Source organism: Myotis daubentonii, chromosome 16, assembly GCF_963259705.1.
Source record: "Myotis daubentonii chromosome 16, mMyoDau2.1, whole genome shotgun sequence".
Classification (NCBI taxonomy): Eukaryota; Metazoa; Chordata; class Mammalia; order Chiroptera; family Vespertilionidae; genus Myotis; species Myotis daubentonii.
In genome coordinates this window covers 57,466,179-57,489,852 of record NC_081855.1, presented here as the reverse complement: position 1 = coordinate 57,489,852, position 23,674 = coordinate 57,466,179, and the positions used below count along the sequence as shown (strand labels likewise).

The 23,674-nt window shown below is 52.2% G+C and overlaps 1 protein-coding gene across 3 annotated transcripts; it reads left to right on the top strand.

Annotated features, from left to right (window-relative positions):
• Nucleotides 1-3,667: 3,667 nt before the first annotated feature.
• Nucleotides 3,668-19,444, top strand: WDR45B (WD repeat domain 45B). 3 transcript variants are annotated; one of them, XR_009449410.1, is made up of 11 exons: nt 3,671-3,876; nt 7,946-8,020; nt 10,533-10,634; nt 11,853-11,940; nt 13,018-13,112; nt 15,248-15,438; nt 15,958-16,043; nt 17,035-17,136; nt 17,588-17,709; nt 18,111-18,959; nt 19,085-19,444. XR_009449410.1 is itself a non-coding variant. In XM_059671615.1 (10 exons), exons 1-10 carry the CDS (start codon nt 3,810-3,812, stop codon nt 18,215-18,217), a joined length of 1,035 nt encoding a protein of 344 aa, XP_059527598.1. In that variant the 5' UTR covers nt 3,671-3,809; the 3' UTR covers nt 18,218-19,444. The 3 variants fall into 3 exon arrangements, 2 of the variants coding, with proteins under 2 accessions (XP_059527600.1, XP_059527598.1); XM_059671615.1 differs by having other exon boundaries at nt 18,111-19,444; XM_059671617.1 differs by lacking the exon at nt 7,946-8,020 and having other exon boundaries at nt 3,668-3,876; nt 18,111-19,444.
• Nucleotides 19,445-23,674: the final 4,230 nt, after the last annotated feature.

The following is a 23,674-nucleotide window of genomic DNA, read 5'->3' as shown; positions in this document are numbered from 1 at the left end:
TCTGTACAAAATGGGTTTGATAAAGTTTTTGCTATGTTATTTACTACGTTTTGGGATTAATAAGTGATTTATATGCACATTTTTTTCTGTCGATCTATTTTTTTTTTTTGTATAAAATGTTCCACAGGTTATGAAGCAAAGAAAAGAAAATGCCAAAGATACCTCTGGTTGTGTCGAACCCAGAGCAGCTACAGCAGAGTTGGGTGGGCAAGGCGCCCACCGGAGAGCGTCTCGGCGGGAAAAGGGGGGCATGGGCGCGGGAGGACGCAGTAGCAGGCTAGCTGGTTTGCCTGCTCTCTCGTCACCGGGTCTGACTGTGTATTTACAGCCCTTCACTTCCTCGCTTCACCGCCTGGTTCAGGCGCCAGTTCCCGGCGTCCGTCCGTGCAGGTATGCGGCGTGGGCAACAGGGCTCCACTCCTGAACTGCGACGTCTACTGAAAAAGATTCCTTTTCCTGCAAAGAAATGTAGAGCCAGAAAGAGGGGAGCACAGTTGGCCTTGAACAATGTGGGGTTGGGGCGCCGACTCCCACGCAGGTGAAATCCACGTGTAACCGCAGGGGGCCCTCTGAATGTGCGACCCTCCAACGACACCGCTTGACCTCCCGGGCCCCTTGGACACGGCCTGTGGTCGGGCGGTTCCAGCCACATTCTTCAAGGGCCTCGAGGGACGAAGGGCGCCGTCTGGTAAGACCCGGGAGGGGCCCTTCCGATCACGGTGACACAAGAGCACGGCTGACTTTGCAAAGGGCCTCTCGTTCCTGCAGGACCTGTGAGCTGTCGCCCTGCAGCAGCCAGAGGTTAGAAGCCTCTCGTTCCTGCAGGACCTGTGAGCTGTCGCCCTGCAGCAGCCGGAGGTTAGAAGCCTCTCGTTCCTGCAGGACCTGTGAGCTGTCGCCCTGCAGCAGCCGGAGGTTAGAAGGAAGGATTAAAAAAATAACGCGAGTTGAGATGTCCTCCGTTTCTGTAAATGGTTGGTAGAGTTTTAGAAATTCAAGGAGCCCTAGAACTGGGGGCAACCTTTACTCAGAGATGGTGAAACAGGCCCAGAGAGGAGAAACGAGATGGGCACGGAAGGTCGGAAGCCAGCCGTGACGAGGACAGTGTCCACAGGGGAGCAGGCGAGTGGACAGCAGCAGGTCAACCCTGAGGGAGCCGCTGGCCTGCTGGGCATTGGATGGAGAGAGGGAAGGGCTGCCACGCTGGCCGGGAAGCTGGGGCGGCTGAGGTGGGGCCGCTCCTCCCTTCGTTTGCAGCTAGGAGAGGCCAGGCGGGGTCCAAGCGGAAGGAAAACACCTCAGCACCTCTTCTCCCCTTTGAAGAACGCACTTCTCAACCCCACAGGGGAGCGAAGGTGTGGGGCCCACGGATGGTGTCGGCTCCGGGGAGGGGTCCCCTGGCCCTGAGGTTAAACGGGACCGAGTCTTCTTCCCCTCCCACTTCCTTGTTCTTTTCCGATCGAAGGACGCCTCAGGATGACACGTGCGTCCTAGAAGGACTATGACAAGGTCCTGTGGCCTCTGGGACAGGAGCTCTCTCGGAGCCCACGGTTCCAAGGCCTCAGGCCTCTGCAGACCAGGCTCCAGGTGGCCGCCAGGAGACGAAAGAGGCAGGAGCCCCCCTCACCCCGACCCTCACCCCCACTCCCATGCCTGGATTTCAGACACTGGCCTCCTGAGTTGTGAGAGGACAGAGTTCTGTGTGGCAATTCCTTACGGCAGCCCCAGGACACTCACATCGCACGGAAATAGGTGACGTCCCAGGAGGAAGCGCCTCACAGCCCAAGAGGCACCTGGGTGAAACAGCAGGAGCCCGACACAGGATGAACTACGGGGAAGTGCGCGTGTTTCGGTGGCGGATATGCAGAAAATGTAACTGAGATGTAAACTGAACCTTGAAGCAAACTGTGCCCCAACCTTGTCATTTGTCTTTCTCGCCCACGGCCCTGGCTGCTGGCGAAACCCACCCAGGCCGTAAACATGCGCCGAGTCACGTCCCAGGTGTGTGCGATTCTCTTCTCAAGCGTGGAGATTCAAAAGGTGTGCGTACACTGATGTCCTCACTGCCCGTGGAAACACCTGCCACGCGGGGTCATCGCCTAGACCAGGAGCTCACAGCACCGAGGCATCTTCCGGGCAAACACTGAATCTGTGGGGGAGTCGGTCACAGGCTTGGTGGTGTTTGTTTTGCCAAAAAGACGGAGGCCGAGATGCTTCCATTTGCTGGAGGACGGCTTCGTCAAAGTGAATGTGAGGAGAAACGGGAGCTGCGTGTGTTGGGGGGACCGGGCAGAGGGGCCTCAGCCCCTTCCAGGCAAGGGGGCGGGGGGTCCCTGGGTCACTCTTCACAATGTGCATGTTCTTGGCACTTCCCTTCCCCCGTCCCAGCCTCCACCGGGGTGTTCTCAGGGTGCTGAGCTTTTTAAATACATTGTTATTGATGTCCGAGAGGAAGGGGGAGAGAGAGAGAACATCCATGATGAGACTCACTGATCGGCTGCCTCCTGCACGCCCCACACTGGGGTTCGAGCCCGCAACCAGGGCGTGTGCTGCCCTGACCCGGAATGGAACCCTGGCCTCCCAGCTCACAGGTCGACGCTCAACCACTGAGCCATGCCAGCCGGCCGTGCCTTCTCTCTTCAGAGCTTTGGATTCTCATCACTTCGCTTCTCTAAAACGCTGGTCACAGTTTGGGCTTTTGATACGGCTGCCCCTCCCCTGCCTCAGGGTGGAACTCAAGAGCAGGCTGCCGCTTCTTCTCTGCTTTCAGGGTGATGACCCCAGGCGTGGAGGCCTGGGCGTCTCGGTGGGTACAGAGACTGAGGCAGAAGGGAAGGCTCCAAAGCCCACCTGCCCCAAAGCAGCTGCTGTTGCTCCAGCCTCAGCCCTCCTGGCTCAGGGGCCCAGCCAGGGCCACCAGGAACGGGGACTCCCTGCAGTGAGGGGGACCCCATCTTCACACTCCGGTGGGGTGGCATCTCCGAGGAGGGTGCTGGGCAGCACCTGGAGGGCGTTTGCTGTGTGGGTGGAGGGTGCAGGCTGCTCCACACCGACTCACACAGTGTCTTTCATCCTGTTTTCCTTTTAATCCTTGAAGAGCCCCGTCACAGACACGGACGCCCCAGGAGTGTCCGACGGGATGCCGTGTGCCGATTCTTTCTGTGGCCTGCAACAGTGGATGGTGTTTTTTCTCACGAAAATAAATTGGGGCTTGAATATGGAAACATGTAATGCCTGTACCCACATCCCGGCTCAAACCGAGAGTGCCCCCCAGAGGTGGGAATGGGCCTCCCTGCTCCTAGGGAAGGGGGTCAGGTGAGGACGAGGGGGTCCCAGTGGGGGTGTGATTTCGGGGGAGATCTGGGACTTGCCTGCTCAGGAGGGCGAGGGGCACGGCTGCCGCTTGGAACCCCCCTTCTCTCCCCTCCCCTCTGGGGGTCAGGGTCTCCGCTCACCTGGCAGACAGGCGGTCCTCCACCTGTCAGGCCAGGCCACGCCTCCTCTCCGTCCAGACCCCGCCCATAAGATCTGCCCCGCCCCCTGGACGTGGCCCCGCCCCGCGCACGTGACGCTCTCGGCGCTCCCAACCCCGCCTGCCTGGGTGGATGTGATCGGCGCTCCTCAGCTCACTGGCTGGGCGCGCGCACGCACGCACGCACGCACGCACGCATGCACGCACGCACGCACGCAGTACGTCCGCGGTTCGCGTCCAGCCGCGGCGGCCTCGGTGGCGGCCTGACGGGACCCTGCGCCCGGCCTCCTCGAGCGGAATGCGGCGCTGACGAGCGCGGACCCTCCGCGGCGGCGCCATGAACCTCCTGCCGTGTAACCCCCACGGCAACGGGCTGCTCTACGCCGGCTTCAACCAGGACCACGGTGAGCGCGCCCCTCCCCGGCCGGGCCCCTCCCTGCAGCCCCCAGCACGGCGGGCCCCCGCCCCCCGGCGCCCTCACCGCCGGGGCCTCTGCCCCCCAGACGCCCCTTCTCGGCCGGGCCTCTGCCCCCCGGGCGCCCCCACACGCCGGGCCTCCCCGGGTTGGGCCGGGACCCGCGCCCCGCCCTCCCGCCGCCGTCCCCATTCGGAGCCGGGGTGCGGGCCGAGGCCGGGGCGGGTCCCGCTCCTCCGGGCCTTTCGCGATTCTCGGGGCGGCGGCTGCCCCCTGTCCGGCCGCCCGTCCAGGCCGCCCTCCCCGTCCCGTGTCCCCGCCGGGGCGGCCCGCGCGAGCCGAGGCCGGAGCCCCCCGAGCCGCGCGTCCACCCCTCGGGCCACGTCCCCTCCGTCCCGGCTCCCGCCCGGTGGGACCGTCGTCGGGTTGTCCCGCTGCAGGTTTGGGCGTCGCCTCGAAACTCGGGCCCCCCCCCCCCGTTAAAGATCTTTAGCAAATAAGCCGAACGTTGCTTAAAAACGCGTCCTAGTCACACCTTTTTTCCTTTTGCATTTTTATGAGTTTATTTGATCCAAACTCACTTCATATGCTTTGGAGCAAGATCTCAGGTCCTCCCCGGGGGACAGTTTGAGATGAAGGCGGCTGTGGGGCGGCTGGAGACCGCGGTGGGGCCGGGGTCCCCGGGAGGGGCGGTTCCGTGCGTGTGAAACTGGTTTCCCTGTGGTCGCGCTGACGCTTTGGTTGATTCCTGAAGGTGCCCCGGCGGGGCTCGAACCCGACCTGGGCGTTTCCGACGACACTCTAACCCGGGCGTCGCCCCCCGTGGTCCGTGAGGTCCGAGAGGTCCGAGAGGTCGGCGACCGCTGGTTTAAGGAAACCTCTGGAGTCTAACCGGCCGAGCCACCGGCGGGCCCTCCGTGCACTTTTGATTGACATTCTCGAGGGCCTCGCTGTGTGGTGGTGGTGGTGGTGGTGGTGGTGGTGGTGGTGGTTTTAATCAGAAAATGTCAGTGAAGGAATACCTCCCACCCAGGGTGGTTTCTCTTGTTTACTAAAAATCAAAGGACTCTTAAGAATTTAGCAGGAAATTACATACATATTTTATTTTACTTACTAGAGGCCCCGTGCACGAAATCCGTGCACGGGGGAGGGGGGTCCCCTCAGCCCAGCCTGCACCCTCTCCAATCCGGGACCCCTTGGGGGATGTCCAGCTGCCGGTTTAGGCCCGATCCCCGGACATCCCTCTCACAGTCCTGGACCACTGGCTCCTAATCGCCCACCTGCCTGCCTGATGGCCCCTCACTGGCTGTGCGTGCTGGCCAGGTCGCCCCTAACTGCCCTCCCCCGCCCCCCCCCCCCCCAGCCTGGTTGCCACCAATTGCACCCCTCCCCTCCCCCACCCCTGCTAGTCACCCCTAATTGCTCCCCCCTGCCGGCCTGGTCACCTCTTACTGCCTCCCCTGCTGGCCTGGTTGCCCCTCACGCCCGCCCTGCTGGCCTGGTTGCCCCATACAGCCTGCTGTTCAGTCGTTTGGTCGTCCCTCACTGACCGCCCCCTGCCAGCCTGGTCATAGGCAGCCATCTTGTGAGGGCATGAGGTTTAATTTGCATATCACCTCTTTATTATATAGGGTTTTTTTTCACATTTTGATCCCAGCTGTGGTCACTGGGTGATTTAAACCAAGGGCTTGCAGGGTGCCGGCGGGGAGAGCTGGGAGGACCTGGGACGGTGGAGCTACGTCTCCACTGCAGGTTTACGAGGTTTCACGATTGGGAAGAAAAGGAGGAACAGCTGCAGCTCAGGGACAGGCTGCCAGGAACTGGTACGTGTGGGCTTCCCAAGTTTTGTTTTTGGGAGAATCAGCAGGTGCTGTAGGAGCCGGCGTTTGTGAAGATAATGTTGAGTAGACAGTGCCGTGCCTGCCTTGCTCCCCGTGGCCTGTGTTTACTCTGCTCGTGCTGTGCACGGACCTGTGCACCGGTGTGAAAGGAGAGCTGAAATATATCAGAAAAACCGTGGTGAGAGGTGGTGGGTGTGCAGGCTGTGAGGTAGGGACTAGAGCAGTGATGGCGAACCTTCTGAGCGCGGCGTGTCAGCACTTTGAAAAACCGTAACTTAACTCTGGTGCTATGTCACATATAGAAATTTTTTGATATTTGCAACCACAGTAAAACAAAGATGTATATTTTTGATATTTATATATTTAAATGCCATGTAACAAAGAAAAATCAACCAAAAAAATGAGTACGCGTGTCATAGGTTCGCCATCACTGGAATAGAGGTTTTCTTTAAGTTGAGAGGAGGCCAGTTTACTTCCAGCCTTGGCGGTAGGTTGTGGAGGAGGCGGCAGTAAGACCAAAGGTGGAAAGGTTGGGACGGGTGTGTATGACTTGGGCTAAATGAATGGGCACATGGGTGACCACAGGTGGTTTCGGTTTGGTCTAAGGGCAGGGGTTGTGAAGAAAGTAATAATGAGGTTCGAACGTGTTTGGGGCCAGATACTGGACTTCGGGCAGTGATTTGTGGCTGAACATTGTGGGCGTAGATTACCAGAGGAAGGACAGTCGGTAACGAGGTTTTATAGTAACTAAGAACGCTTCAAGACATTGACAGTGATGTAACAACTCCTTCAGAAATATGCTTTCAGTGAAAAGAGATGTCTGGCTGATAGGAAGGGAAGGGAGAGAGAACTTTAGAAAAATGCTCAACAGCAAGTAACTTGAAACCATTAATGCAAGAAAATAATTCTTTTTTTTTTTAATATATTTTATTGATTTTTTTACAGAGAGGAAGGGAGAGAGAGAGTTAGAAACATCGATGAGAGAGAAACATCGATCAGCTGCCTCCTGCACACTCCCCACTGGGGATGTGCCCGCAACCCAGGTACATGCCCTTGACCGGAATCGAACCTGGGACCTTTCAGTCCGCAGGCCGACGCTCTATCCACTGAGCCAAACCGGTTTCGGCAGAAAATAATTCTTATATACGTACCTGCCTTAATGCCAAAGGAGTTGTTTTTGTATTAAGTTTCAATGTAATTGTGCTCAAATGATGCTAATTAAGAAACCAGTGAAGTTTATAATTTTATAAAGGCCTCATTAAAGGTTATTTTTAAAATATTTTAAAAAACATTTTAGTTGATTTTTAGAGCGAGAGGAAGGGAGAGAAAGACGGAGAAACATAGATGTGATAGCAGAACATCAATGGGCTGCTTTGCATGCCCCCTACCAGGGATCAAGCCCGCAACGCAGGCATGTGCCCTGATGGGGAATCAAATAGGCAACCTTTCAGTGCACGGGATGACAAATGACACTGTGGTGCTAGGATGTGCACTTCCTATATAATGAAGAGTAATATGCAAATTAACCCTCACGCCCTCACAAGATGGCTGCCTACGACCAGGCGGGGGGGGGGGGGGGGGGTTAGTGAGGGACGACCAAATAACTGAACAAGCAGGCTGCATGGGGTGACAAGGTTGTTAGGGGGCTTAGTGAGGGATGACCAGACAACTGAACAGCAGGCTGTGTGGGGTGACCAGGCTGGCAGGGGGCGCAATTGGGATTGACCAGGCCAGCGGGGGGTGGGGGGCGCAGTAAGAGGTGACCAGGCTGGCGGGGGGGCAGTTAGGAGCGACCAGGCCTGCAGGGAGGGGACAGTTGGAGGTGACCTGGCCGGCAGGGGGGACAGTTAGGGGTGATCAGGCCGGCACACAGAGGCAGTGAGGGGTGACCAGGCAGTTGAGCGATTAGGAGCCAGCGGTCCAGGATTGTGAGAGGGATGTCCGACTGCCGGTTTAGGCCAGGATCGGGCTTAAACTGGCAGTCGGACATCCCCCAAGGGATCCTGGATTGGAGAGGGTGCAGGCTGGGTTGAGGGGACCCCCCCGCCCCCGCACGAATTTTGTGCACCGGGCCTCTAGTCATTTAATAACTGCCCACAGGGAAGTGGTTGTGGCCTGTGCAAACCATGTCTGTGTGGTCTGTGCATCTGCTGGCATTCTTAGGAGTGGCCACTTTCTCTAGACGCAGCGATCTGATTAATGTGTCATTCACTTTAGGATGTTTTGCATGTGGGATGGAAAATGGATTCCGAGTCTATAACACTGACCCACTAAAAGAAAAAGAGAAACAAGGTAAGAAGTAACCAACATTTCATGGTTTCTCTCCTTCCCAACCCTCACAGTCTAAATTTTATCCTGTAGATGGAGGAGGTGGCGGGGGAAGGGAGAGATGGACACAGCTGGTTTTGAGAAGTAAATATAGGGTCCATGGTCCTCCATCAACTTGGATGGAGCTCCTTCCTTCCTTCCTTCCTCCCTTCCTTCCTTTCTTTCTTTCTTTCCTTTCTTCCTTCCTTTCTTTCCTTCCTTTCTTTCTTTCTTTGATCTTCTATGGTGCAGGGCCAGGATACAGTGGTGACGTCGTGGGCATGGGCCCAACTGATTTCTCCAGTGAATTGTCAGCTTTGAAGAATCTGTCTTCTGTGTCTGGAGGAACAAGGTGTAGTTGATCTAGACCAGTGGTCGGCAAACTGCGGCTCGCGAGCCACATGCGGCTCTTTGGCCCCTTGAGTGTGGCTCTTCCACAAAATACCACGTGCAGGCGCGCACATACAGTGCGATTGAAACGTCGTGGCCCATGCGCAGAAGTCGGTATTTTGTGGAAGAGCCGCACTCAAGGGGCCAAAGAGCCGCATGTGGCTCGCGAGCCGCAATTTGCCGACCCCTGATCTAGACCATTTTCACCCCTCGGTGAAGGTAACATTGTAGAGAACTCACATGATGGGTTTAATGACAGCAGATGGGACTCTTAACTCTTAGTGAGTGACCAACTTAGAAATATCTGTAGCAATAAAATTACGTTTTCATGGAGTACAAGCTGGAATCAGGAATTCTGTTATTAAAATAAAATAATGGTAGTCCTTTTCCCATTTGACAGGAAAAATGTTAAATTTACTGATAGAATTCTGTCAATTTGTTTTTTTTCTCCTACATATTTTTCTTAAGCTTTTAGTGTTTCCTGGTCCTGATGGGAGAATCAAGCACTGCCCCATGGATGAACCGATCTCAGATAAATCCTAGGAAGAGAGAAAGATTCTTTTTCCTCCTGCAGTTGTAGTTGTGGTTTTTATTCAATGTACAAGTTACATTTTCTGATGCTAGAAATTTCTCATCTGTAAGAGGAAGTTACGGCATCCTGGTGCTCCATTAAACAGCCCCCTTTCATTTTAACAATACTCCACATTTTCAGGTTTATTTTTTTAAATAGTGGAACCCCTTTGTCAAAGGAAATCTTATGTACAGCCTGGCATGTAAACCAGTAAGTGGTGCTTTATATGTAGGAATTTATTTTGTACCCTGATGTCTGTAACTTTCATTTATTGGAGGAAGACAGGGTAGCCTGGTAATGAAGGGCCAGACTGTACCACCCACATTGCTTAGAGCCGAATCTTGGCTCCGACCCGTATCGGGTTGCTGTGTGACCTTGGGCAAGGCTTTCGCCGTCTCTGGGTCTCAGTTTCTTTACGTGTAAAAGGAGGACAACTGCCTGCGGTTGTTGTGAAGAGGAATGAGGTGGAACGTGTAAGGCACAGATTAGTGCTGGGCACACACGAAGCTCTGGGCAAGCGTGTGCCCCCACCCCCTGCAGCCGCAGCATTGCTGGGAGACTCCTGTTAGTCGCCCACGCATCTGACATCTGTTCATTTTGTTTGGGTTGATAGTGAATTAAGACAACTGCTTTGTACAGATAAATAGTTACAAAATATTTTGAAACAGCTTGACTTGCAAATTTCAGGATACTTTTTACTTAAATTGACTCAGAATCATGGAGAGGAGTTAAAGAGTTGATTACTAGCAGCAATAAAAGAGAACAAAATAATAATAGGCATGGAAGAATCTAAAATATAAGCTAAGAGAAAGACACCACACATCTGTGCAGCTGTGACTGGACAGGTAGGAGCTGATTCTTAGGTTGACGTCTCATTTCTAGAGGTTTTGGTTCCTCACTTGCCCTTTGCTGTGCCCTCACTAACCAGGAGCTCAGTCATTTCAGACCAGAGAGCAAGGTTGGGGAGAACGGGTGTGGCAGCCCTGCTCTCTGACAGTCAGCACCGTGGTGGGACCTGCTTCCCGAGCCCCCACACTTCTCATTGGGGCTTGCTTCACCTTCCTGAGAGAGACTGTCTTCTGTCCTGGAGGACATTGAAAATCTGACATGTATTTTCCTCATAATATAGCTTATGAATATTTTTGAGCATTTCAAACTTTAGTGGAAGAAGTGTTTAAATGATTTTTAAAAACTCGGTTTTTGCATTAAAGTGTTTAGCTTGCTTTCTCAGCTTACAGGTTTTGCTATACCATAAAGTACGAATTTAGATATGTCGTACTTTGCTATATTGGCTTCTTGGGGTGCTACGTGCTCAGCGTTTATGCATGAAAATAGTTGATGGGTGACAGGATGCTGAGAGATGTCTGTAGCTCGTAGCTAATTATTTTCCTATTCAGTCACCATTCTCATTTCTGATGGTAGCTAGATGCTTTAAGTTGCTGGTTAAAGTCAAATGCCAACTGTTAGTTTCACCTCTTTTTCCTTTTTTTAAAATTATAAAATATACATACTAACTTCTTTTTAATATCATTTCAGAATTTCTGGAAGGAGGAGTTGGCCATGTTGAAATGTTATTCCGCTGCAACTATTTAGCTTTAGTTGGTGGTGGAAAGAAGCCAAAATACCCTCCCAACAAAGGTAAAGTCATCGTGTATTTAATAATTGTGTCTCACGTGTACTAGCTTCTTGGACTTTTGAGAACATCTTTGTGTCTGTGGCCACATTCGATCCCCCTGTGGTTCTGTGTAGTCCGAAGGGCTAGCCTCTGGGGCTTCATCACACCATTTCCAGACATTTCTGAGAATGGAGTTCCCCAGATTTTTTCTTAATACATTTTATTGATTTTTTACAGAGAGGAAGGGAGAGGGATAGAGTTAGAAACATCGATGAGAGAGAAACATCGATCACCTGCCTCCTGCACACTCCCCACTGGGGATGTGCCCACAACCAAGGTACATGCCCTTGACCGGAATCGAACCCGGGACCACTGAGTCCGCAGGCTGACACTCTATCCACTGAGCCAAACCGGTTAGGGCGAGTTCCCCAGATGTTTGACACCCTTGATTGGCATTGTTCATCTGCAGAATTCTGTCTGGCTGACAGTTTGCATTTGTTTTGAATTACAGACTTTTTGGTATTTGGTTGCAGAGCCAGAGGAAGTTTGCTTTTGAATCACAAGAGTAAGAGTGTCCAGAGGTTGTGAGCACGTGGGTGTTGGGAGGCTGACAGGCAGTTGTCACACCTAGTGCTCGTGTGCATCGCTGCCCTTTACGGGGAGCCCACTCCGAGATGTGTTAATTGGAGAGGTTTCTGGAACAAAGGTGGCTTTTTGAGTAGAGAAGATAAAAATGGCTGGATGCCGCCTTCCCTTGCATTTCCCCACCACTCCTGGTCAGCATGCTCGACCTCAGAGGTTGTCTGTGAGGTATCTCAGGCCTGGGGATGCAGGCTCCCAGCGCATCCTGGAGAAGCCCTGCACCGAGAGCAGGCCGCCATTTCTGAGCTTGAAGACGGTGCAGCAGAGAAAGCCCTGGCCCTGGGCTTTGCATCGGGCTTCACAGTGAGATGGACCCAGGTTTCTTGCACGTTCACACTGAGTAACTAGAAGGAGGGCTGGATGAAATTCGCCTGAGCACTGGGCAAGGGCTGTCAGAGCCGAGAGCAAAGCACCTGTGACTGCGTGAGAGGGGCTGTGAGTGCTGACAGAGGGGACGGGAAGGAGCAGACGAGTCCTGAGGGGGTGGGTTTAGACGGGGGAGGGAGAGAACCAGCTCTGCCTGGTCAGGTGACTGATGTAGGATCCCTTCAGAGTGGCCTGCTTAGTATTGTGTTCATCCATTCTTTCTGCTATTTCAGTGATGATCTGGGACGACCTGAAAAAGAAGACTGTTATTGAAATAGAATTTTCTACAGAAGTCAAGGCAGTCAAATTGCGGCGAGATAGGTAGGTTTGGTATCCAATTTCTGAAAGTGGAATAGTCACTCTCTCAGAAGGTGGCTGAAATACTTTTATGTTGAAGGAAGAAAGTGTTCAGGAAAATGATGTATTGAAATATGACTACAATAAAGAATTTAAAAAAATTAATGACACAATAAATGGAAACCTCATGAATGTATGACAGGAAAAAAAATGTGATGACTTTGGTTTATGATCCAAAGGACGTAGGATGATTTATGTTACTGCAAGGAAGGTGGTGAATTTTATTGGCCTCCGATGGTCCTTTCGAGGTCAGGGGTCAAGGGTCAGGGGCATAGATGAAACGCACCTGTCTCGGCCTGGTGCTGCCCTCAGTGGCTCTCCGTCCTCAGGAGAGCTGTCTCCATCCAGCAGGTGCTGAGGGAAGACACAGGTTCGGAACCAGCGTTTCCAAAAGCTGTCTCAGGACATGTGTTCGCTTTGGAGGAACAGGAATAGTTGGAAACTCCTTATGGAGACGGTGCCTGTCCTCGTTGAGAGCGGGTTTCTTTCTCAGCTGCTGCCTTCAGAGTGTTTGGGGCAGTATTGTGGGTAGCAAGGTAGAACAAAGCTTCCCTCATTTGGGTTTGGTTTGATTCGGTTCACATGCAAGACACCGAACAAGAAGAATGTCTGAGGCGTGTTATTCCCAGAGACCCTCAGTAATGCAGAGAGTGGAGCCAGATCCAGGACCCCCCACTGCCTGGCATTTCTCAAGTATCCAGGCCGATCTAACAGCACAGAAATGTCCTTTCAGCCCCATGTATTCTACTTGGTTCTTACTCCAGGTGGACCAGTTGATGATCACATCCCTTTAAATCTCAGAGAGGTCATTAGCCAGCTCTACCCAGGTGAGAGGCGTTTGCTCCTCGGTGCTGACCTCACCCTCGGGTTGCTCCTCTGTGACTTGCTCCAAAGACCTGCAGGACCCCAGATTCAAGCAAGAATAATCCTTTGATGGTGTTTAGAGTTTCTAAGGTTCAAAATGATAAGAGCAGATATCCCATAATATTTGAGTTTTGTTTTGGGGAGAGGAATTCTGATTTATTTTTTCTTTCTTTCTAGAATTGTGGTTGTTTTGGACTCTATGATTAAGGTGTTTACATTCACACACAATCCCCACCAATTGCACGTCTTTGAAACCTGCTATAACCCTAAAGGTAAGAGATGCAGAGGATGTCGAGACCTCCAGGCTGGTGTGCCTGAGGGCCTTGCTGCTTGAGGGGGTCCTGAGATGTATTGGGGCACTTGCTCCCTCTACTTCATTGGTTCTCAACCTTCCTAATGCCGCGACCCTTTAATGCAGTTCCTCATGTTGTGGGGACCCCCAACCATAAAATTATTTTCGTTGCTACTTCATAACTGTAATGTTGCTACTGTTATGAATCGTCATGTAAATATCTGATGTGCAGGATGTATTTTCATTGTTACAAATTGAACATCATTAAAGCATAGTGATTCATCACAAAAACAATCTGTCATTATAGATGTGTTTTCTGATGGTCTTAGGCGACCCCTGTGAAAGGGTCCTTCGACCCCCAAAGGAGTCGCGACCCCCAGGTGGGGAGAACCGCTGCTCTACTTCCTCCTGGGCGACCCTTCCGCGGCCAGCCTCCTAGGCAGTGGCCCCTTGATCAGACTCGGGCCCTCACAGGGCTCCAGGGAGATGTCAGCCATTCCATTCGGGAGCTCTGTGTGGGCCCTGGAATCTGTGTTTTTATTAAATTCTGAGGCGTTTCCTTTCCTTTTTCTTCTGGAGGCAAGATGACTTGTGGCTGACGTTGTTGTTCGTTAGAAGCTGCTGTGAATGTTGACATACAGATCTTTGGGTGGAGCCCTGCCGGGTAGCTCGGTTGGTGAGAGCATCATCCTGATGCTCTAAGGTTGTGGCACGTAAGGAGCATCAACCAGTGAGTGCGTGAATAGGTGGAACAGCAGATCAATCGCTCTAATCTCCCTCCCTCTCTACCTCTCTCCCTCTTTCTTGGAAATCAATAAATAAAAAACTTAAAAATAAACCTTTGTATGGATACATTTTTCGTTTTTCCTGAATAAATACTGAGGAGTGCAATTGCTGGGTCATACTGTAATACACATCTAATTCTACAGAAAACTAGCAAATTTTGCACTCCATCAGTGATGTATGAGCGTTCCAGTTGCCAGCACTTGGTATTGTCAGTCTTTTAACTTTAGACGGTGTTCTAGGTGTGGTGGTATCTCCTTGAGGACTTGGGACGGGAGCGTCTCCACGCTTTATCGCCAGTTGTGTATCTTTAGTGTGAAGTATCTTCAGATCTTTTGCCCGTTTTAAAATTGTTCATTTTAATATTGACTGGAAAGAATTCTTGATATAGTCTGATTAAAAATCAAATTAAGTGTGCCTGGCTGGTGTGGCTCAGAGGTTGAGTGACGACCTAGGAACCAGGAGGTCACGGTTCTACTCCAGGTCAGGGCACAGGCCCGGGTTATGGGCTCTATCCCTAGTGTGGGGTGTGCAGGAGGCAGCCCATCAATGATTCTCTCTCATTCTTGATGTCTCTATCTTTCCCTCTCCCTTCTTCTCTCTGAAATCAATAAAAACATACTTTTAAAAAATCAGATTAAGTGTAAGAATATTCTGGATTCCTTAGTCTGTTCCAGTGAGCTGTGTTTCTGTCGTCATGTCGGCATCATACTGCCTTGATTTTTGGAGCTTTAAAATAGTTCAGGCAACTAGGTGGTATAAGTCCTCCAAACTTGTCCTTACTTTACATAAATCTTTTTTGCTATTCCAGGATCTTTCCTTATAACTTTTAGTATCAGCTTGTCTCTGTCTTCAGAAAAGCTTGGGGAGATTTTAACTGTGAATGTAGATTCCAATCCATGGTCATAGTGTAGTTCCATCTATTAGAACTTTGGTTTGCCTTTGCAACGTGTAACAGGGTCTTAAATTCTGTTGTTGAATTTATTCTTAAGTATTTTGTTTTCTTTTGCTGTTGTTAATGGAGCAGTTTTCACGTTTTACAATTTTGCATTCTCAGTGCCTGACACCATGGAAGACAGACATTTGATAAAGTTTATTCAATAAGTTCAGCAAGTGTTTCCAGTTATGAGAAGGTCTCATGGGAGGTAGCTTCACTTGGCCCCCTGGTACCCTATTTGATTCTGATATAAATGGAAACCCACAAATAATTCTCACTTTTTCCCTTGGGAACTGGAGAGCGGAGAGCAGGTTGGACAAGGCTTTGCATGTGGGAAAGCGGAGGCTTTGAAGATGGTTTTGAATCCTTGACGGTTTTTCTCGGTCTCTGTTTAGGCCTCTGTGTCCTGTGCCCGAATAGCAACAACTCCCTCCTGGCCTTCCCCGGGACGCACACGGGCCACGTGCAGCTCGTGGACCTGGCCAGCACCGAGAAGCCGCCCGTGGACATCCCTGCCCACGAGGGCGTTCTGAGCTGCATTGCTCTCAGCCTGCAGGGAACAAGAATTGCAACTGCCTCTGAAAAAGTACGGGCGTGCCCCTGCCCTGGAGGGCGTGGTCCTGCTGGTACCCACCCACCCCACGACCCCAGATGGGCTCCGCAGAAAAGAAGCGGTCGTTGACATGGCCGGTCCAGAAGTCACTGGACCTGGGCAGCCTTGTCTGTGGGCAGAATTGCAGCCTTGCTTTTCCTAACTGGCTGTGGGGTTGCAGTGAAGGCGCCATTTCTTTAGACATGAGTTGAAGGCACTCAAGGGACAGGTCAGCCTGGCCTCCGTGTGCTCTTGGGTGACTGCAGGGAGCAGATGCCCAGGGCCAGTCAAGGGTCCCAAGTCTCCCTCACCCCTTGGCCCTTGCCCAGAGCTGTCGCATCAAAGAGCCACCAGCCCATTCTTGGGAACAGTGGAGGGAAACGTGGGGTTTTAGATGATGTGGGTGAGTTTGGGAGGACGGTTGTAGGGCTAGTGGTTTTGTGAATAGATCTCGGTGAAAAAACTAAAACGTTGTGAATCTTTGATAATGAAACACTTCACTGTTTTTCAAAGGGGACCCTTATAAGAATATTTGATACTTCATCAGGGCATTTAATCCAGGAGCTACGAAGAGGATCTCAAGCAGCCAATATTTACTGGTAAGGTGACCGCGTTTCCGCCGAGACAAGGCATTGCTTGGGTGGTGCATTGAAATGGGCCCTGTATGATGTGGAGCGACAGGCGAGACCCCTGGGCAGCAGGCAGGAGGCGGCTATGCTGTGTTGGTGGGGGGCACGTGTCGGCTCATTTTATTAGTAGTAATTTTAACGTTTATTATGGGAATATATACAAAAGTAGAAAGAGTATTATAATTACCATTAAGCATCACCCTACTTGAGCATTTATCAGTATTGTCCCGTTTTATTCTACCTCTTCACTTTCCCCCCAGCTTATTTTTCTGGGGTATTTTATGGCAAATGTTAGAGACCTGTTGGCTCCTCTGTAATTACTTAGCCGCCTCTGGGAGTCTGAGCTGCTTTCTCCATCGTAGCTGCTACCACGCCCCTGGTGTCGGCCGGACTGAGGTGCTGGACCCCTGGGTGGGCAGGATTCCATTCTTTGCATCTGTGGCTCTTGTAGGTGCTGAGCAGCATTTGGGTCTGGGAGTTAAGAATGTAATTCATATATAAACGTAGTGCGTGTGCCTGCGGGGCCTGCGGTGGCAGCATGCTCTCCTGTCTGTCTGCTCTCGGCCCCTCCCGCGGAGCCGGTGCCTCCCCAGCCCGTCCACCTCCAAAGGGGTAGCCTGCACTGCAGGGAGCAGGGTGGTGGGAGAGGTGGAGGTTTTCTCACCCAGTGGCGTGTGGGGCAGCCTCAGGCCCTGGAGCTGCAGTTGGTCTGCAGGAAGCCCTCCCTGTCCCCAGCATCCAGCGTGTCTGTGCCCAGGGAGAGGCCTGCTGTGACACTGGGGTGCTGTGCTTTGACCCCGGGTTCTATGGTCGCGAGTGCTGCGGGCTCGTTCAGGGAGGGTGGTCCTTACGTTGCTGTCCTGAGTGTGGGCGGCCCAGGTGGCGGCTCTGCGGGCTTGTGGCTGGGGCTGGGCTCCTCGGCGCCCACGTGAGACCCGAGCGTCGTCCAATTTCTCTGCAGCATCAACTTCAATCAGGACGCATCCCTCATCTGCGTGTCCAGTGACCACGGCACGGTGCACATCTTCGCGGCCGAGGACCCGAAGAGGAATAAGCAGTCCAGGTCGGTTCCAGACGAAGGGGCTCGCTCTTGCTTCAGGGGCAGTCAGTGAGGCCCCAGGCCCCAGCGGGGCTTCTTCGTGGGCGTTCCTTTGATTCTTGGAAAACCAGTGCAGACGATTTGATACCGAAACGGGCGTCATTACTTCCTGTTGTCCCCTCCTTAGAAAGTGCCCGCTGAGGACGCAGGCACTCGGTCCTGCATGCCCGAGGCTGTCCGTGTTCGCTGTGTTTAGAAATTTCGTGACAGTCGGGAGCCTGTGTCCCTTCTGGTGCTGATGGCTTCTGGGGTTATTATCAAGCCATTTGTAAGGACTTAGTTTTTTCGTGTGAAAAACAAAAAATTAAAAGCAAAAATAGAATTCAAATTATTAAGGCTAAGACTATGTTAAACAGAGCTGTAGCTTTAAGGTAAGTGAATGTAACTTCTTCTCTTTCCTTCCTTGTCCTCATAGTTTGGCATCAGCCAGTTTCCTTCCAAAATACTTCAGTTCCAAGTGGAGTTTTTCGAAGTTTCAGGTTCCCTCAGGCTCTCCATGCATTTGTGCCTTTGGAACAGAGCCAAACGCTGTCATTGGTAAGTGGCCCTGCCTGACGAGAATGACAAGGCCCCCTGCCCCAGTGTTGGCTGCGCTGGCCCAGCCCTGCGGGGCCCCGTGTCCCCCTCGGTCTGCACAGCCACGTGAGATGTTACCAGCTCCCTGCCCTCCGAGGTTCCCCAGGAAATCCTGGGGGCAGAGCCGCTGTTTCTTTAACTGATGACCGGAGAGGGTTTTTTCCTATGGCCAGCACTCCCAGAGCAGCTGGGACTCGGGCCACCTGTGTGCTCAGTAAGGACGGGGGGCCCTGCCGTCCACAAAGCCACGTACAGTCAACTGCTTGGTGCTCCGCGTGGCCCTTGGCAGTTCAGCTGAGCAAGGCTGCTTGCTTTCACTTTGCGGGAAGAACCGTGAGTAAGATGGTCTCCTTCTGTTGCAGCAATCTGTGCAGACGGCAGCTACTACAAATTCCTCTTCAACCCCAAGGGGGAGTGCATCCGGGATGTCTACGCCCAGTTTCTAGAAATGACCGACGACAAGCTGTGACTCCACCCAGAGTGCAATCAACACCCACGGCTGAGTGCCCCCAAAGTGCTGAGTGTGCCCCTCAAACTTCTGGGGCTGGTGCCGGCACCTTTGGGCCTTGTGGGTGACGGGCTGGAGGGACCGCCGGGGACCTTGGTCTCGAAGCCACATGTGGTTGTCTGTTTCCTAAGCAAGGCTTCGCATTTCCAGTATTAAAGGAAGGATGAGCGCCCGAGCATCGTGGACACTCGTGGCTCCGAGCATCCGAGCCCGCCTGCTGGCTTGCTCCTGTAGTTCAGCGGTGACACTAGCTTCACCGGGTCACCGCTTCCTCCCACCTGCAGTCGGGGCTCCAAACGGACTTCGGGGCTGGGTTGAGAAAAGGATGGACACATAGAAATCTGTTTTGTCCACAGGTTCCGTCGTTTTCACTGAGTCTGTAATGGGGAAATGGACAGATGTATAAATGTTAGTTCTTACAACCAGATTTGAATAGAATAATCATACCAGCAGCTTGCCTTAGAAAAGGAGGAAGGAATTTTCTCCCATCTGAACATGAAGAGCAACAGCTGTGAGTCCCGCCGTGGTCCCTGTGCCCACTGTCACCTGTGGTCAGGCTGTGCGCACGTGCTGGCGGCCTGTCTTTCTGTTGGAGTCGAGGCAAACACGGGACCTCCCGGTGAGGAGGCGCTTGTGCATCACCTGGGTCTCCTGGCGAAAACTCCCTGTTGTGTGCAGGGAGCAGCAATGCATAGACTTTAAAGTGAGTCATAGAAGAAAGCATCACTTAGAGGCTCTGAAGGGAAACATTGACATCTCAGCAGAGCGGAGCGGGGAGCCCTCCCCTGCCACTTCCACTTCCTGCCTCCCTACCTTTTCTCTCCCCAGCACTTGTAAGAAGAGCTGCACACTAACATTGAGGGTGAAGGGCACATAAGTGTACCGCTGGGTAACACACAGGCTGTGGGCTCCGTGTCCGTGCCGGTGAGGACTGCTTGTGATGTTCTCAAATCCCCTCTGAAGAAACTTCGCTGCAGGTTTGATTTCAGGTAGCAAACAGGATCTGCAGCAGCAAGTCCTCCGTTTGCCAGTTCTTTCACTGTCGTGTAATCAGCTAACTTTGTATGTGGGTTTCAGTGTCAAGTATGCATGTTCCTTTCATGTGTATTTAATCATGAAATTTAATTTTGCACACTTATTTTTAATGTTTCTTTTAAATAAAAGTGACTAATTTTGTTGTACTCTGTACCTCGCAAGGGAAAAGAATTGTATGTTATAAAACCAAGCCCCTGGTTTTGAGAATCTGGTTGAGTTGTGGGCTCCAGGGCTGCCCCACATGTCCTGCCCTTTGGGCTGCTGTGGCGGAGACGGGGCTCCAGGGCGCCCTGTCCCAGGCGGCGATGGCTTGGCAGCTCAGTTCCTTTGGGGAGCAGAGGTGAAGGACGCTCTTGAGCGGCGGTGTTCGAGGTGTTGTCAGGGAGGCTCGGCCCGTGGTCTCCAGGCCTGGACGCTGCTCACCGAGTGGTGTCAGGCTGCCCCGTCAATTTCACGCTCACTTAGCTAACACTTTAACCTCAACTCTAGGTAGGGATCGGAGGCGTCCTTCACGCCTGTGTAATTCTAGTTTATCTTTTCCCCAAGTACAGTCCCTCTGGTGTAGCCAAGTATACATTAAATTGGGGTGCTGTCCACAAAGGAAGCTTTGGAATTCTTGGTGCATGGAGAGCCTGGGAACTGGAGAGGAAGGCAGGGTAGACGGTGTGGCCACCTGGAACCGCCCAGTGAGAGCAGGTCCTGGGGCCAGGCCTTGCCTCCTTTAGGGAAGGACAGAGCCAGCCCCATGGAGATTTTCCCATTGTACCAGACAAGCAAAATCCCTGCGAGATTAGGCAGTGTCCTTTATCCATTTTTATTTTTTTAAATATATTTTATTGATTTTTTACAGAGAGGAAGGGAGAGGGATAGAGAGCTAGAATTATCGATGAGAGAGAAACATGGATCCGCTGCCTCCTGCACACTCCTTACTGGGGCTGTGCCCGCAACCATGGTACATGCCCTTGACCGGAATCAAACCTGGGACCCTTCAGTCCGCAGGCTGACGCTCTAGCCACTGAGCCAAACCAGTCAGGGTCCTCTGGCCGTTTTTATAGTTGGTTTTTAATGGGAGGAGCGGGAGAAGCACCGAAGAAAATGCAGCCATGCTGGGGTTTGAACATAGTTCTTTTGGAGAAGTGCTGTGAGATGCAGCTTCACGCTGTCGGCTGACGGATGCCCTCGGCCCATAAGTGGTGCCAAGGCCCACAGTGAGCCCGTCGTGTGCCGGGCGTGTCCCCTCTCCTGATCCTGACGTGATGGTCACGGGGGGCGGGGGAGGGTGTTTCTGTGAGCGCTGGGAACTGCATGTTATTGGGGGAGGGGGGGCGTCTTCCGTCTCCTACCAGATTATGAGGGACCCTCTGGCTACGGGGCTAAGGTTAAGCCTCCCTTTCCTTTACAAGTGACTGAAATGGCAGCAAAACTTGCTCCAACCCCAAATGGCACCGAGGGCCTTTGGGATGTTTGCAGATTTGGGAGATGCAGATGCTCTAAACACGCGGCATTGCCTGGAGAAAGTGGTGACTGTCACGTCTATTGTTCGGGGTGAATTATCAAGAGTGCGACTCCCGTGGCGCAGCTTCCCAAGCTGCCGCAGGAACAGTTCCTGAGTGCTGCGGCCTCGCGTGTCCACAGGCCCGAGCGGCGGGGTCTGCATCCTCACCAGGTAGGTGTTCTGCTAAATTCTTGACTTTTTTTCTTCCACGTTTGGTAGACGTTGTCTATGTTTTTATTGTAGGAAAATTCATGTGCTGCACGGCCATTATAAGGTGTGTAGGCCAGTGCAGGTGGTGTGTTCAGTGTTGGGCAGGCACACTCGCCCCCCTCAGCACCTCGTACCCATGAAGAAATCCCTGCCATTTCCTCCATCTCCAGGGAACCACCGAGCTGCACACTCAGTGGGCTGCAGTGTAAACTGTTAACTGCACTAGGAAATCAGAAAACTGTGGGGCTCAAGGTATTGCAATACTTGCTTTACTGCAGGGTCTGGGACTGAACCCACCATGTCGCTAAGGTCGGCCTTGACTTGAACAGTTTCCAGCATTCCGTTTCACCTTACCTGTTGGCTTTTCACTTTATCTTCACTAAGAATTATTAGTAAAGGTACCTTTTCAGTCTCCTTCAGAATTAATGTTCTGTCACTTCCAGTGCAATGCAGAGACCTTACAAAGTCAGACAGAAAGAACTGAAGAGGAAAAATTGGTTCCTAATATTTGCACAAAATATTTACCATTTCTGTGGATCTTTCTTCCTGAAGCTCCCAGTTTATTGTTTACTTTTTGCCTGAAGAACTTCCTTTAGCATTTCTTTTGGAGCAGTTGTACTAAGAATTCTCTTAGTTTTCCTTCATTTAAGAATCTCTGTATTTCATCTTTATTCCTGGTATTTTCTGTGGGTATAGTATTCTGGGTGATCGTTATGTCAGCCTTTCAAGTTTCCCAGTTACGTGGAGAAATCTGCAGTTACTCCGTGTTGTTGCTCTGTGTGTGGTGACACTGTTCCTGTCTGCCTTCAAGGGAGAAAGTCCACTTGTGGTCAAGGATGTCTTGACGTTGTTGTTGAGTTAATCCTATTTGGGGTAACTTTTGGTTCATTTGAAGAGCATTTGCCCTTCGTGGACTATGTTATAATAGAGCGATAGAAAGTGCTAACGTATTTCTAGTTATTTCAGCACACTGAGGTTGACATCTATTAATTTTCATGGTCCTTTAGCGCAGCGGTTGCCAGTCTTTCGGACCTCACGGACCACCAGTTGGCGACTGCTGCTTTAGAGATTTTCCTGGATCTTTGGATTATTTTATAGACATTTTGTATATCACGAGACTGAGTCCTATTAAAATCTTCTAGAGAATGTTGATTCTTTTTTGTTAGGTGCAAACGGCACAGGCTGTGGTTCTGGTGTGTTTTCCAAGCCTGTGTTGCTCTTCGGGCCCATAGCGGTGCACAGTCCGAGAGGTAGGCCAGGTCACCAAGTCTCTGCTTCCCCAGGTCAGTGCCAGGCTTGTGCAGCTCAGCTGAACCCAGCATGTCCTGTGCGGCTCTAGGGGATCCTTCTCTAACTTCCTATTTGCCATGCTGTCCCCCACATTTGCCGACTCCCAGGCACCCCTTCTCCTGGTCCTTTGGCTAAAATGCTCAGGTTTTTGCCTCCCTTTGGTTTTGCATATTCCCTGTGGCTGGGTCCACTGTGAGGCCAAAATGGTGAGAGAAACGTGACAGGCCTCGGGGCCCCGGCTCACAGGACGCAGCTGCGTGACCCCATGGTCTGTCGGGCCCTTCCCAGGACACTGGCCAGCGTGGGGGAGAGGGTTTCCCATTGTCAGGGCTGGTTGTTGTGGCCCCTGGGACACGGGCAGTGTGCTTACCCCTCGGGGGCCTCTGACAGACATTTCTAGGTCAGGACACCTGCACCCTCAGGTTGGTCCCTTTTGCGTGGCTGTGATGTAAGCACAGGGGTGAGGTGTGCCAATCTAGCGTGGAATTGTGAACCCCGCGCCAGCGCTGCAGTCTCAGTTGCTGCCCTGGAGGGTCTCCCACGTCCGGTCCAGCCCGGAACTCGCTGTGTGGGGGCCGGTTGCACAGAGGCTTGTCCTGGGCCAGCATCTCCTGCTGCAGACGAGCGGCAGCCCCTGCAGGACTCACAGGCTCCTGCTGGACGGTTTCCTGCATCTGACGTGCAGGCTCCGCCACTCAACCTCTTTCTGTGAGTAAAGGCCGAGCCCCCTCTGGGATGTTTACCGTCCACAGAGTGAACCTAATGCGTCCCCAGAGGAGCTTTTCCTGGGAGACGGGGACGATCAGATCGTAATGCTTTTTAAAGCATCTACTACAAGCCTAACACCTGGGGAAAACCATCTGAATGCTTCCGTTTGTTAGGATACACAGTCGCAGTATATCATGAGCAGTTTTCTCTGCTAATATGACTTGTTTTAAATTAAATTAGGGCATCAGTGTAGGGAATGAAACATTCCATATGAACTCTGTCCTGGAACGCTCACGTTCAGCTTCGTTTCGCTCCCGGGGGCCTCCATGCCACTCTGTTCAGGACTCCTTCCCTCTCGCTCAGAGCGCTAGGCCTTCGGCGTGCTCAGGAAAGAGCATAAAGTAAAAAACCAACCAAGAAATGCCTGTTTCAGTTTATTAAATGACAATGATACTCTGTATTCAATCAAAATTAATAAAAATATTTTATTGGATTTCAGGAACTCAGTACTTTAAGATTTCAAATCTTTGCACACAAACCACCACTATGCCGCTGGATAGCGGCGGTTGGGATTGAAGATTCACTTATCTCCCGTGTCACAGAGCACGGACTTCCAAGTCCTGGCACCGCCCCAACCCTCTGACCGTGGCTCCCGGCTGCACTGGTTCCAGTGGAGGACG